Here is a 14,511-nt window from a genome sequence, read left to right on the forward strand (position 1 = left end):
GAGAGGACTGCAGACCATTTCTGGCTACAAAGGCACCGACATTGACAACAAATGTCTACTCATTCTTTTTGCTTCATGTCAGGTGATGTGTCAAAGTGTCATGGCACCGGTGTTGCAGACACTTTGTGACACCCCAATTCAATGTGGCAAATGAAACAGCTAAAACTCATTTCCACAGCTAAGTAACTTAGTTTAATGTGATGACTGCCATATACACCAGCCTTGATGGCAAAGTCACAACATTGGTCCAATCAGATATCAGGGCATCATTCATACTTTGCACCAGCCTTTAAATATTTGAACACATGTATACACACATATGCAACTACTGCTTACACATGGCCAGCTCATGTTTAACACTTTGCTGTTAAAGTTTGGTGCATGTCTCAAGTAGGATGGAAAATGCAAATTTACTGCTGCATTCAATGCATCGTGCAGTAACGCCAACTGCAGTTAACTCTTACCAATGAATATGTGCAGCCCCTGCCACTTTCCATTTTATGTATTTGTGAAACAAGCAACAGCAAAGCCACATACTACAATTAATGTCATGAATTTGTGTACAAGAGGAGGAAAGGCAAAGGAGGAGCAACGATAAGGAAAAGATCTTGACCAAAGTGGAGCTCATGCTTGATGGATCCATATGTCCTTCTAATTGAGTTAATTTTAGTGGCAAAAGTTGAATCCAAAGTTGCCACATTTTAAGTTCTGCACTAGAGGGAGATAAGTGGTCAGTCTGACTGCTTTACTTCTGTGGAAAAAGCCCCCATCGCAAAATCAGCTGACATTGGCTACACTTAAAAATAGCACAGTTTTCTTGAGTTACTGAAAAAAATTCTTTAAAAAATTTGGTAAAATTATCAACCAACAAAAATAGTAAGCGTGACCTGCTGTTTCATTACCAGGTTTTTCCATTTTCGGTATCTGCACAGCAATCGCTTGATGTTTCAATACTCTGCAGAGCAACTGTGTGATGTTTCATGCCACAGCAAAAGGACAAAGACAGGAAGAAACACAAAGATGCAGGAACAGACAAGTCAGAAACTTTACGAATATCAAGACACTCAAGGCAATTTAGTTCGTTTCCCAAAGCACTACTTTACATTCACAGAGTAAAAAATCTAAGAGGTCCCCAGAAACGCATACAGAGTTTTGCAGTTTTCCTCAATCCCTCCAGGAAAATGTCAGCACAGCAGGTACCTTAAAAACAGAGCACAACTGCTAACAGTACAGTCACTTCTCATTCAATGTGCACACATAAACCAAGCAAAGTACATGCCCTGTTCCTTGCCAAAGCAAATAGCCTTGTCCACCCATGAAGTAAGAAAGGAAGAGCAACAACTTTGAACTGCACTGACACTCTGCCTATAGTAAATGACCTTTCCTTTCTCAGTTCTGGGTATAAGCAACATACAGCTAACAGTCAACTCCATGATTTACCTTCAAATCCAAAACCGCTGCCTTTGGAAATTGAGAAACAGAATTACACACAGAACGTAACATTGTGCACATCAAGCGATATTCCATCCTTGAAGGAAACACCTGGTAAGTAGGCCTGCTCACAAGGGTGAGTCCACTGAACCGAACACAACAAAGAATTATAACTGTGGGCACTGGAGGACAGTGGCTATCAAAAGCAAAAATGTTTACACAAAGTCCACCAAGAACACAGGTCACGTGATCTTATAGTGCACTCTGAACATTAGCTGCTAAAATTAAAATCTTATAACAAATCTTCTAAATGATGCAAACACATAAAAATACCATAAATGTAAACATTTAACGACACTTCTTCAAACCAAGTAAAATGAGCAATCTTACAATCGAATTTAGAAAGTTTCCCACTGTGAAAATTAATTATAATTGTGAACTGAATTATGGCTGAACTAAATGGTTAAAACAATGTGAGAAGCTAGTATATAGATCACTGAAAATACTTGCAAGCCATTTGCTCTGAATGCTATAGAATTATGTAACTAGCGGTATACCTGCTCAGTTTAGAAACGATGTCTGCCCTGAATACTTCCATCCATGAAGTATGAATATGGACAACTAACTAAGCACATATTTTAGTATCAATGCCACATATGTTAAAATATCAGCATTAACTGTACTGTGCACAGGCATGTACATTGTGAGCTTTGCAACACTCTGTGGTGGTGAAATGACGATGTAAGTCAAAACTGTGAATTGCTGTAGCGTATGAATAATACACAACAAACATTTTGTTTTAATGTATTTTAAGCCTTCACTTCACATACTTAAGTTTTGTCATCTGTGAAGATACATACTGTAAATCACTGCATAAAATAAATATACTACACAGGGCCAAGAATATGCCTCTAGAAATATCACAGTACCTACAGAAAATAATTAAGTTAACTCCATGGAGCAGTGTCCTTCTTGAGAGGCCGAGAATGGCTCAGCTAGTCAAGGAATTCCCCACCTTTAGTGATTATTTCTTACCATATCCATCTATCCTGAGCCACATAAATTCAGTCTGCAATCCTCATAACACATTTCTTACACACATTTTAATACTATGCATCCACCTATACCCAGTTCCTCTAAATGGCCTCTTCCTTTCCGGTTCTCCAACTCATACTTTGTATGCATCATCTCTCCCTGTACCACATGCTTCACCCATCTCCTTCCTCCTTACTTCAGTTGCCCTAATGACATCTGGTAGCAAATGCAAATTATGGGGCAGTATCCTTTGACCTCTCATCACTTCCTCTTCCTCAGGTCCTCAATTCACATGCTTCCATCACAGTAAGAGACCTAGTTTTACACTCACATAAAATAATAAAATGATAAATGTCTTAATTTTAAGCCTCTAGATAAGGCACAGGAAGACAACGGATTGTAATCTGAACAATAACTGCTACTCCTTGCATCAATACAAACTGGAACTAATAATTGTCTTCTACCTAAAATCTTAATTTCTTCTTTCAATAATTTCTAACATGAAGAACGTCCCTGTAACTTCTGAACACTCTGCTCCTTCCTCACTTACCAACAATCTGTCGTATCTGCGCCCGCTTTGCTTCCAGAAGCCTCTGTCTCTCTTCAGAACTAAGTACTATGGCATCATCTTCATCTTCTTGACATGTCTGCACTGCTGACCTGAAAACAAAGCCACATATCAACTGCGATATTCTGTTCAATCTGTTCATTTTGGCCTCTTCACTAAAGAATGTCAGTCTCACCTGATAGCACGTATCCACACTTGTTTGTCCTTTGGTTTGTGGACTTTGAGTTCAAACATCTCAGGATCAGCAGGACTGGAAGAAATGAGGTAAATACCCCGCGACTCCTGTCCAGCCTTCTCCCGTACGAGGAGCTTCTGCAGCGACACCACGCCTGCCTGTGATACATGAGTAAAAAGCACACAAAAGATTTTAATAGAAAACTCCACATGAGAAGCAAACACTTCACAGACCTAAACAAAATGGGGGCTCCCTCAGAACCAGATGAAAATGGTGCCAAGGTCTGCTACAACACCTCTTTTTTCAAAATTAAATATCTGAATAATGAAAAGGCAGGCTGTGACAATCTGCACACTGCATGAATCATCCTGAAATTTTGGTTACATGGGCGAAATTAAATCAAGAAGGCTTAAAGAGGAATTACACACAAAGTTTTGATTAGGAAACATCAATGGAAGAGACTATTAGAGACATGAAACTATAATATTAATACGCATATTTAGTTAAAAAGTAGAAGGAAAGAACATGTGCAGGACAGTCCAATGACCACAGCAGGTGAATCCTACTTGTGAACTCATTCAACATGTTATCACCTTATTGTCTGGCGTGAAGAATGAGTATTTGTGGTTATTTTCCAGCAGAAAGAAGAGGACATCAGAGAGCACAATCACCAACACAAGCTGCATCTTCCCGCGACCCTGCATCAGCATTGCCACACCTTCAAACCTGCAGCAAGGCACAAAATCTTTTAAATGTAAACAGACCACACACTGATGAAGGAAATCAATGCAAAGTACTGATTAAACAAACCTTCAAATTTCAGACCAACAGCAATTTTCCTGATCAGCTGATTAATCATCTTAAGCTAATGGAATCTCAAACAAGCGCATTTCACTTGTTTGTTCTAACAATGACTGACCTTAACCTCCTATTCTTGGACAAAATGTCAGACTTCTTGAACTTGTGCCCACGGTGAACTGTGAAGGACTTGGCCTCTATTCTGTTGTAGATCTCGAGTTTCCTGTCCTCCTTCTCCTTCTCTGCCACTTGGGTGTCCACCTCAACCAGAATTTCCTGTCCACAACACAAGGACCAACATTATTACATTTCAAACTATTCGATGTGAATTAGCGTGTCAGCACCATGCCACAAAGATGCAAGAAGACAGGACATGGGAGGACAGAGAAGAAAGGTATGGATTTTGTAACAGGATATCCTACCTTGGATTCCTTAAGTCAACATTCTCCATTTTTGTCCATGTGATTGTATAAATATACACATGCTGTCCCATTGCATCATCTTGCATGGTTAAATGAAGGCACCCCTTACCTTGACAAGTGCTAAGGCCCTGCTGAGCCTTTCCTGCTCCAGCTTATTGTCTTTTGAGGTTTTGATGAGAGGTTCAATGAGCAGTGGGTACTTGGTGAGGCGCTGTGTCACAAACAGAATGCACTCAGGGATCCCCTTCTTCTTGAGCAGTGGGTTTGCCTGGCAGTGCCTCATAAACTCTGAGAACCGCTGGTCATGCAGGTAACTCTTGTAGATATCCACAGCATCCCTGTGCCGGCTGCAGAATTCTCCATATGCCGACTTGAGTTTCTGGGCACCACAGCCAGAGAACTGTTCCAGCAGGACATCGCTAAGTGTGTCCACCACAGGCGCCAACCTCTGTCGCTGACGCAGACGTTGAAGGAAGCTCAAGTGAATCTCCGTCAGGTCTGTCAGGCGAGGAAACATCCTCTCCAAGTCCTTGCCTAGCTGGAAGTGCTTCTGCAGACCTTCTACAAATACCTAACAACAAGCAAGGAGCTGTTGACAAATGCTAATATAATCAGTGCGAGACCACTTATACAAGAAATTGTGGAAAGCATGCGCACACACAACATTAGTGTTTGAGAAAAAGTTTATTATTGTAAGCAGCAATTCTGACTACATTAAGTTTGATACAAGTTCAAAGTATGGCATCATCACTATGTTCACAATATTCTTAACACAATTTGTAGTAATGTTTATGATCTACCTCCATACCAAATGTCATATTCCTGGCTTCAAATGGCTCATCAGTTTTCACTATCAAACTGAAGCTATGTTGGCATGACCACTATGTTCTTTGTTTGCATTATACAAAAAAACACCATAACAAAAGCTGCATATTTTTTCAAAGACGTAGGCTAAAACTATAATGCTGTGGTAACTGCCAATGACACGGTCTTCAATTTCAATTGTGTCCACAGTTACACAATCATTCTTTATCACATTGACCTGGAGCCTCATATTATGTTTGCCACATGAGACCAAATGGTTTTACCTTATAACATTCAGCTAGACAACATTTAGAATTCTCATACCTTCTGCATGACACTGAGTGTGAGACAATGGTGTTTTTCTGTCAAGATGAACTCGTAAATGTGTTCCTGACGTTTTATTTCCTTTTCTTTGAGTTTCTTGACCACCTGAAACATGCATCAGAATGACTATATAACCCACAGACCTACTTACTTTTGGAGCTTCTGAAAGCACCTCACAGAGGGCGAAAACAGACACATTCAGACCAGAAACACAACTTGTCCATTTTCAACTGATCTGCTTTTAGGTAAAGCAGAAGCACAAGATCTGGACGAGTACAGTTTGGCATCTAAAGTCATCACTGAAATTTGTCATTAAAATAAATTTGACAATCACTCTGTAGAAAGGCCAGAAACTGTGTAAATATAAATTAAATGCTGAACAAATGGAAAATGCCTATTCATGAAACACAACCAACCTCCTTTCCAACTGTTGGGGTCCACGAGTCTGGCTCCTCAACCTGCAAGCCAAGGGAAGGATCGGTCTCCAAGTCATTTGCAGTTATGGGATCTGAAACACAGGTAACTTAAACAGTTTTTCATGATGAGTTTTGTTGAGGGCTCCCAAACGCATCAAAAGAAATGATATGGAAAATGCTACGAAAAATTCAGTGTTAATGTATTTTACCCATCACAGGATATTAGCAATGCTTACCTTCTGCTAGAAACTCAAACTTGTCCTGTGATCCTTCATCAGAGAAACTGAAAGAAACACAAAGCCTTGCGTTACTGCTCTTAATGTGGTGAACGAATTTCCTAGCATACTGCTGTTGCCAACATCTCCCTAAATAAATCAGCTACCCTTGAGTGAAAATGGCTGCCAGAAGCTATGTATGAATGTAGGTTTTGAACTATGGAGGTGCTTTGCCCTCACCTGATCACCTGAGACCTACATTAACAGGTTCCAACATGTTTAATGCTTGAACCCATTACAACAATCATCAGAAAACTGCAGTGCCATCATGGTCACAACATAACCAAATTTCCTGTGCTTAGAAAGTACAATGGAACTCCATGTACTGTATGTTTTGCTAAGACTGGCAATGCTACAATTCTGAAAGCAATTAAAAAAGGTGACTGACTCACTTTGTCCCTTCGTGGGGTGAACCATCTCCCTCCTTCTCTTCGCTGATGATCTGACTGGAAGAGCAAATAGCATGATCAGTGTTACAGCTATGATTTGAACCTAATTCATAACCAATGTAACTGCACAGAACAAGCACAAAAGGAAAATGAAAAACAGCAGCCAGAAAGCATTACATTGCAAGTCTGCCTGCAGCAGGCACCAGGGTGCACAAGATCAATCTGTTCTGTACATACACTTTTTAGAAGAATAAAATTCACATTACCAAAAATTCACCTTTCCTTCCCCTATAACCTACCAGTTTCCTGAGAGCAATAAAAACTTCTTATCTGTACCATACTTTATGTATTTACGACTGCCACAATAACAAGACACACATCTTGGTATGCTCTGTTTCTATCAATACAGCGAAAGTGCCTGATGGTGGTCACAATAGGAAATTTGTCACCCCTCCTGAGAAATAATTACAGCGGTCAATTCAGACACTTCGAAGCCTTTATCAAGAGACTCCAATATGTACTAATCCTTCACATCCCATTGCAACACTAAGCAAATTATTATTTTATTCAAATTTCTGCGGTGTAATCTACAAGAGACGCTATCCTAAGAAGCAGAGTTCTGACAAGAACATGTAAACATAAGACTCAAGTGAGAAGTGACACACCAATGTTCCTGTCTTGAAGTTAATAAGCACCCTGGTAACTGCGAAGGTCTCGTGTTTTAGCTTTGCCACAGCATGCTCCCTTGCCTTTATAGGTAGTAGTGAAACCTCGCAATCTGCAGAATCAAAACAAGGAAGCTGACAGGCCTCAAGCCATAAGAAGTATAAACCTAAAAATATTCGAATAAAAAAAATAATAGAAATCAACAAGACTGACTAATAATAAAGCTAAAGTTTTAACCACAATAAAAAACGTGTCTATTTGTATGTTCAATTTAATTTAGAATACAAAATAAGAAACAGAACGTTAGCAGCAGCATGCACTTGCAGTCCGTCATCACAACTCAACAGAAGACAACACAAGCGACACGAGGGACTACACTGCCAGAGAGGATGCACTTCCCACATTGCTGCATTTCTCAGCATCCTCTTATATACCCACTGTTCTTGGAAACAAAGTGTTTGCAAAAATATCCAGACCCAAGAAGGATGAACACTATAAGGCCACCTACAATTTTTATTGCAAAAGTCCGGGGATTTAGGATGGGACAAAAATGTGACATGGACAGGGGGACAAATTACACAAAATTCTGATGAGGAAAGCAGAGGACAGAGAAGGTGTGTGTGGAATAACATTAAGACAAATCTTTGGAAAACGTATTCCGAGGATGTACGATAGATGGAACTGATTCAGGATCATGGCCAACAGGAGAATTTGGTATTAGTAACATTCAGCCTTTGGGTTCTTTCATGAGAAGTTACTTGTTTGCTAAATAGAAACCTCTGCTCAAACAACTCCTTAGAATCCCACTTTTTTTTTCTTGTACAGATAAATCTTGAGGCATAGACAATATATCATTCTGCAACATACAAGTATTATTTACTACAGTTCCTTAATAACTGCAAAAAGTGCATGGAAATGCGCTACACTTATTTCAATCCAAAAACACGGAGAGACGAGGCAAAGCAGAAACGCACGACCTTAGCATTTAGTGCAAGTGAACTGTGTAGTTATCCACTGGGTCAGGTTCTCTACTTCACAATCTTGTGGGTGACTGGCACACTGAGTTTAGAATATGCAACAAACATAAATGAGAAACGTGATGTCATAAATCACCTACTGGAAGACTTACGCTGGCACCCTCTGCAATAATGCAACAGATTGCTGTCCTGTCTCAGTTCAAGTACACAGTATACTTGCACAGCTACGGCTCCCAACGAGGAAGAAATGAGAAAGAGAAGAGAGGACAGCAAGAAAAAGACAAGAAGAGCTGCCTGCAACTTACTTCACTCCGAGCTTAGTGGCGACGCGCCTCCACGGAGAGTAGTAGCAGCCAATCCTCCTAGCAGGAGGGTGTGCGTATGAGGGGCAGAGTGGGCGTGGGGTGGAAAGCAACAGATTAGCAAGGGGGCACAGGGCCTCAGCTTGGTGGAGCCATTTGCTAACATGTGTCTTACTTTCTTAGGCTGGACCACATTTATCAGTGACATGAGCTACAATATTTTTGCAGATTTATACAGTTTGATACTTCTGTTTAAAATAATATCAACTTGTTTTAGTTCATGGTGGAAAATCTTGTCAAGGAGTATGGCTTTTCTGCCACCAAGTGACAGGTCCTCTTGGTGGCAAAGAAAATGTAAATAAGAGATGTGAAATGAAACAAAGACACATCTTGCAAACCTACCCAAAGCAAATGCAACTAAGCTTGAGACTTACTCATTGTTACAATGCAAGTCAGTAGCCATCATGCTGACCACTCTATCGGTTATGATGGGCTTCATGCAAAGTACAATACACAACAAACAACATCCGTAAGACAGATATATATAAAACTTACTCTCATTTTCTCTAGTATTTTAGACCATGCAGTCAATGGATAACTTTTTGATAACAACGCAACTGGAGTATTTACTTCTGCACTTTTTCCCCTTAAATTCTCTGTAATGCTGCCCAACAAATGGTAGATCACACTACTCTGGTCACCTGTGCACATCACGGCAGTATCTACATGGCCTCCAAACAACTTCAGAACAAGAACATGTGCACAGCTCTCTATGCTTATGTCCTATTATAATCTTTGTCCACGCTGTATAAAAGCACAGTGAGCAACAAATATGAGGAGATGAAAGCTGACCGAAAGACGAGTCTGATGTTCTTACAAGAGTACAGTGGCATGCACCCTGCTACATCTTGACCAAGCAATCTTCAGGCACATTTCCACAGACTGCAGTTGTATCGCTCGTCTGTATATATTCCATGTAAGATGAGGCTTTATAAGTCCTAGTACAACGTGACAAATGATTTGGTACGGTCAGATATGCCAAATAGGACAAAAGTGGGAGCCTCAAGCCTTTCACGCACATACTACAACTATGATCATTGCCTCAACCCACGCCTAATCACTGTAACCGAGTTTCCAAAGATTTTAGACCTTGGCACTAGATTGAAGTGCTACACTCCATGCTCCAGGTGAAGATTCCAGTTCCAAACCCATTCAAAACCATCTACTGGGAATATATCTGCTTTACTGCCAACTCTCCTACCAATAAACTAATATAAACACATTGTCTAAATTCTACTTTCTGAAACTCAGTAAGTATTACAAACACTAAACTTATGTGAGTTGGTTAACCTGCTGTAAACACTTAAAATCGTTCTGCTTTGGAACATCACCTGTGACTCTTCAAGTTTGCTTAATCATTAAAACACTCATGCAGGTCCACAGTCTGTGGTACAGATTGTCCTTGTCACAGTACGAGTATATGTGAAGCAAGTGTTTGTATGGCAACTTACCACGGATAAGCAACAATATATATCATAAAATGGAAAATCCAAACTTGGCAGCAAATGAAATAAGCACAAAAAAATCCCAGCCCTATAAAAGGTTGCATTTCACATCAATAGAATGGTTAGAAGGCTGTGTGTGGTAAATATAGTTTATTAAAAATTCTAGCAGCTATGATGAAATAAGCCTTGACAATAACACCATGAAATCAAGACTATCAGATGCTAACGAAGCAAAAAGTGATGCAGATCTGACGGACAAGCGATACCTGCTGGAGTGTGTTCATTCATCTGGAAACTGTGGTCAAGCTTTCAGTGACAGTGGTAGCTTTAACCATTTTGCTTTAATGGAAGAAACATAACTGTAAGGTAAAACTCTCACTAACAAAGATGTATTGTTGTAATTACAGCTGACATGCAAACTATGCTTGTACATTTCATCAGTGGTGAACTGCTTGCGTACAAACAAATACTAACCTTCTTTCTGCTAACTTTGTGTACAATTTTCACAGTATTATGTTTTACTAAGTTGTATTGTTAAACATAACATATAACACCTAAAATACTAAACACATCTGTGCATAAGAATGCACAGATGGGTGCCAAAAAATGATGATTTTCTGCACATTGCGGTTTGTACAGACTGGCAATCCCCCTTGTTTCCTGCAGGCATAACACTGAAGACAGATCTATTCTGTTTCTCTCTTTCTTGAGGTTCTATCAGCCTCACATCTAGCATGCTGGAAATTTGACACCCCCTCGCTCTCCTCTCAAATCCTGCATGAAATCCACAGAGGACAGATTACTGATATTTCCTGTGCGTCAGCTGTTTTCCAGGATTTTTTTTACGCATTGACCAGACACACCTCTATAATAAAATATCAAATCATGTGGTTTACTTAATCCAGATGAGAGGTCCAAATTCAGGTCATGGCACCGCTTTTTGTTTTGGCATCCCTTACAGTGTTAGAAGACCCTTTTCTGTTTGCACAAATTTTTCCACATACCACTCATTACAAGATCCCCGAAGAGATCACTACAATTAAAACTGACCATACACGTGATGTTGCCGTTATTTTCAATATTTCTTGTCAGTGTCCTAACTGCTCATGCAATCGGCCTCGATCTGGATATCACTAGACGTCTGTGCTTCGAACTTAGCATGCATTCATCAACTGACACCACAAGAAGAACATCCGTGCATTTCCTTGGTAAGAACAATTATCAGCTGATTTTAAATGAAGTAGCAAACTTGTATTTTCCTTTATGGTACTTGCCCAGACATAACCCCATACAGCAGAAATGATCCAAGAACTTGATACTGATCTCTACAAAATACAGGTGAGCAGGCCAGGCAATACAATGCTAATGATGATTTTTGACGCAATCATTTTCCAATTTCCATAGTAACAGCAGCTCTAATGTCATGTGCTGCAGCTTCCTTCATTGCCAGTACCTAGCCCTAGGCAGGTACTGCACAATCTTCTCAAAATACAACGAATAATCATCTGTTTTTCGCTTGTCATCAGGTCACGCATTTATAAACGAAACAATTCTGAAAAATTCAAATGGTGAGAACCAACTTCGGTCACTTACATCTTTTGTTTTTGCACAAACAGGTGAAGATTTTAAATTAATTTGCTAATACATTCCATTCATTCACTTGTTTAAACACTTCCCACACTCATCCACTGTCATGATCTCCACATTCACTGTTGTTGCATTCGGATTCACAGTCGACTGACGCAGTGAATAAAGATTATTCTCTGATGTGGACTGAAGTCATATTTTTCAAAACACACAAGTTTTGACTGCAGTCAAATGTTGCAGCAATAGAGTTAAAGCTAATAAGAATTCATCAGTATCTGTGAGAATGAGCAAAAAAGAAACTTATTTCCCTACGTTCTAGAAACAAGACCCAAATGATATTAGCATTTCTGAACACTGGCTAGAATTGAATTTTCACATACAAAATTTAACCAAGTTCACAGATGGCATGTCACAAATCAGATCACGATACACGGACCACCAGGTATTGCCAGCGCCTTACTTCTGAATTCAACACATACAGAAACTGGATCCTGGCACAACGAAAATGTAAAATGACTCATGTTACCTGCTGCTGTTGCCGCTGTGCACATGGCATGGTTGAGATGCAGACCCCCTCTTGGCAGACGTCTGCTTTGTAGTGGCTATGGCAACTGGGAACACATTGCCTCTGGGTGCATTCTGTGACACAACACATCATGACTGACTTGTAAACATTTTTTAATTAACTTAGTCCTTTACTTGTCAATCTGATGTCATAAACCACACAGAACAAGATTCTTACACCCTGGAGTTTCAGCTTGTGGATCGTATGTTTTGTTATGAGAATAAGAACAAATGAGTAACGCAAAAAAGTACTGTTGCAGATTTTGGCAGAACATCCAAACTCTCACTTTCAATGTATGTATTCACCTGTTGTGACAGAAGTCGTGTTTACACCTAACATCACAAAATCGAGAGGAATTATTTATTTCTGGAAAAGCAAGAGTGAAACTTACAACCCAAACATTCATGTATTGTGAGACGCTACGCAAGCTCATACACTACTTAAAAATGTGTCATGAACTTGGTACCATTTGATACCATCAGCAAGTTCAGTATGACGATATTTTAAGATGGGTGTAACACATGGTAAGAACAGACTTGTTCTGATGAAGTGCATTTCAAAAATATAACACCAAAAAATAAATGGGTAAGAATATGTTCACAGAAGAACCCCCAAAATGGCATGTATTAAGTAAGATCCAAAATATGCCTAGGAAGAGCTGTAAAATAATGGGAAAGCTATATTTCATAATGTTTGTAACAGGCTAATTAGGCATATACTGGGAAGGACAATTAAAACATTTTTAAATATAATAACCTGATCACTGGTTGGCACAGCAACATGTTCTGAAAATACAATGTCTGTAGCAAAAAGGCCCCACCCACCTACTGTTGTTCTTACCTTTGATAACTTTGGTTTATTACAGTCCATGATGTGGTCCTTGCAGGAGTTCTGATGCACTGTCGTTGCACAGTCTGAACAGAAAGAAAATAAGTGAATGAGGAACCACATTCATATTAATTGAAACTACAAACACATCAGGCAAACAGTGAGACTCTTACTTTCACAATAAAGTGCTGGTTTGTTGGTGAGAGGCTTTGAGCACCAGTCACAAGCATGAGCCGACCCGTAGCACGCGGAGACCCACTGGTGAGGAACCTTCTTTACCTTGTCCTAACAAACAAATGAGAAATTCTGCACTGTTCATTTACTGGATGGTTAAGCAACAGCACCATTGCTAAACTATTCATGATATAAACCTTACCATTATTATTAAGATTCTTGTGTTTGCTTGACTACTGACTTGAACTCACAAACTACATGAAATTCTGCTGTATTCTAATATGCTAGAATGGTCATGCTCGACCAGAAACATTCATATTTTAAAACCACTTAGTTAACGCAAATTACAGAACTGATACTGTTCTTTGTGAGAACACAATGTCAGGGCCCAAATTTCACTTTCTATCAGACATCATCAAGTTTCTTTACCTTTTTCTTCCTAAAGAAAATGCTGCCCCGTTTCCGCCTCTTGCCTGGATCCCGCTCATATGCAACCCTATCAGAAAACAAGGACTGCAATTAAACTTAAGAATTCAGTGTTCTACTCACAAGAGGAGGCTAGGGCTCGCTTTTGGGCTGTTACGCCACAGTAGTAGTAGTAGTAGTAGTAGTTCTACTCACAATAACTGTAACTTAGGAACCACAACAAAATTTTAAATTCCTTAATACTGTAAAATAATTATTCATAAAGTACATTTTGTATTTTTGCATTGGTAATATTAAAAAATTTTCAACAGACAGATGTGACAAGAATGGAAATTTACTGTGAAAGGGTTGGTGTCGACAGCAGCATGCTCAATTACTGTTTCTACCCTGATTACTCTCAGGTAGTAGCATGTGCCCTTCATTACCACTCTCTTCATAGTAAGTAGCTGACAACTATCATCAGTGATGTGGAGGTCCATGCCACTGGAACCAGCTCCCTTTAAAATCCCTTGATTGATATAAAGACTACCTTCTCAATACTAAAATGTGAATTAGCCAAACAAAAACGTTACCGCTTTCATGATATTCTGCCTTTATGTTCATAAAAGCCAGCCATGTGACCCGACCCCATCCACAGCCATCCAGTCTACCCTTTCACACCCTTTTCATTACACCACCAACTTTCCCAAAAGGCCTCTTTCACAGACATTCCCCAATCAAAATATTGTATGAATGTCATATGTCACATGCATCCTCCACCCATCCCATTCTTCCTGGTGTAATCACCATGACAATAATAGATGCAGAGAACAAATAATGAAGTTCCCCATAATGTGACTTTTCT

General features: G+C 39.6%; 1 protein-coding gene across 13 annotated transcripts in view; it reads right to left on the bottom strand.

Moving 5' to 3' along the window:
• cyst (rho guanine nucleotide exchange factor 18 cysts) overlaps positions 1-14,511 on the bottom strand; it is a 36,377-nt gene that overhangs the window by 9,006 nt on the left and 12,860 nt on the right. For 10 of the 13 annotated variants that reach the window (XM_087357976.1, XM_087357968.1, XM_087357980.1 and 7 more), the window contains 15 exons: positions 13,671-13,737; positions 13,241-13,352; positions 13,080-13,153; positions 12,201-12,313; positions 8,586-8,642; positions 6,641-6,694; positions 6,210-6,256; positions 5,974-6,065; positions 5,558-5,662; positions 4,539-5,000; positions 4,129-4,283; positions 3,803-3,935; positions 3,210-3,367; positions 3,017-3,126; positions 1,441-1,461 (listed from right to left, as the gene is read on the bottom strand). In XM_087357976.1, the coding sequence (XP_087214102.1) occupies positions 1,441-1,461; positions 3,017-3,126; positions 3,210-3,367; positions 3,803-3,935; positions 4,129-4,283; positions 4,539-5,000; positions 5,558-5,662; positions 5,974-6,065; positions 6,210-6,256; positions 6,641-6,694; positions 8,586-8,642; positions 12,201-12,313; positions 13,080-13,153; positions 13,241-13,352; positions 13,671-13,737 (1,760 nt within the window). The remainder of the gene's footprint in view (positions 1-1,440; positions 1,462-3,016; positions 3,127-3,209; positions 3,368-3,802; positions 3,936-4,128; positions 4,284-4,538; positions 5,001-5,557; positions 5,663-5,973; positions 6,066-6,209; positions 6,257-6,640; positions 6,695-8,585; positions 8,643-12,200; positions 12,314-13,079; positions 13,154-13,240; positions 13,353-13,670; positions 13,738-14,511) is intronic. The other 3 variants (XM_022080422.2, XM_087357973.1, XM_087357975.1) reach the window with 3 other exon arrangements.

The sequence above is a fragment of the Zootermopsis nevadensis genome, unplaced genomic scaffold (assembly GCF_977971745.1).
Source record: "Zootermopsis nevadensis isolate Lab colony 2312 unplaced genomic scaffold, Znev_1.0 Znev_ptg000029l, whole genome shotgun sequence".
Classification (NCBI taxonomy): domain Eukaryota; kingdom Metazoa; phylum Arthropoda; class Insecta; order Blattodea; family Termopsidae; genus Zootermopsis; species Zootermopsis nevadensis.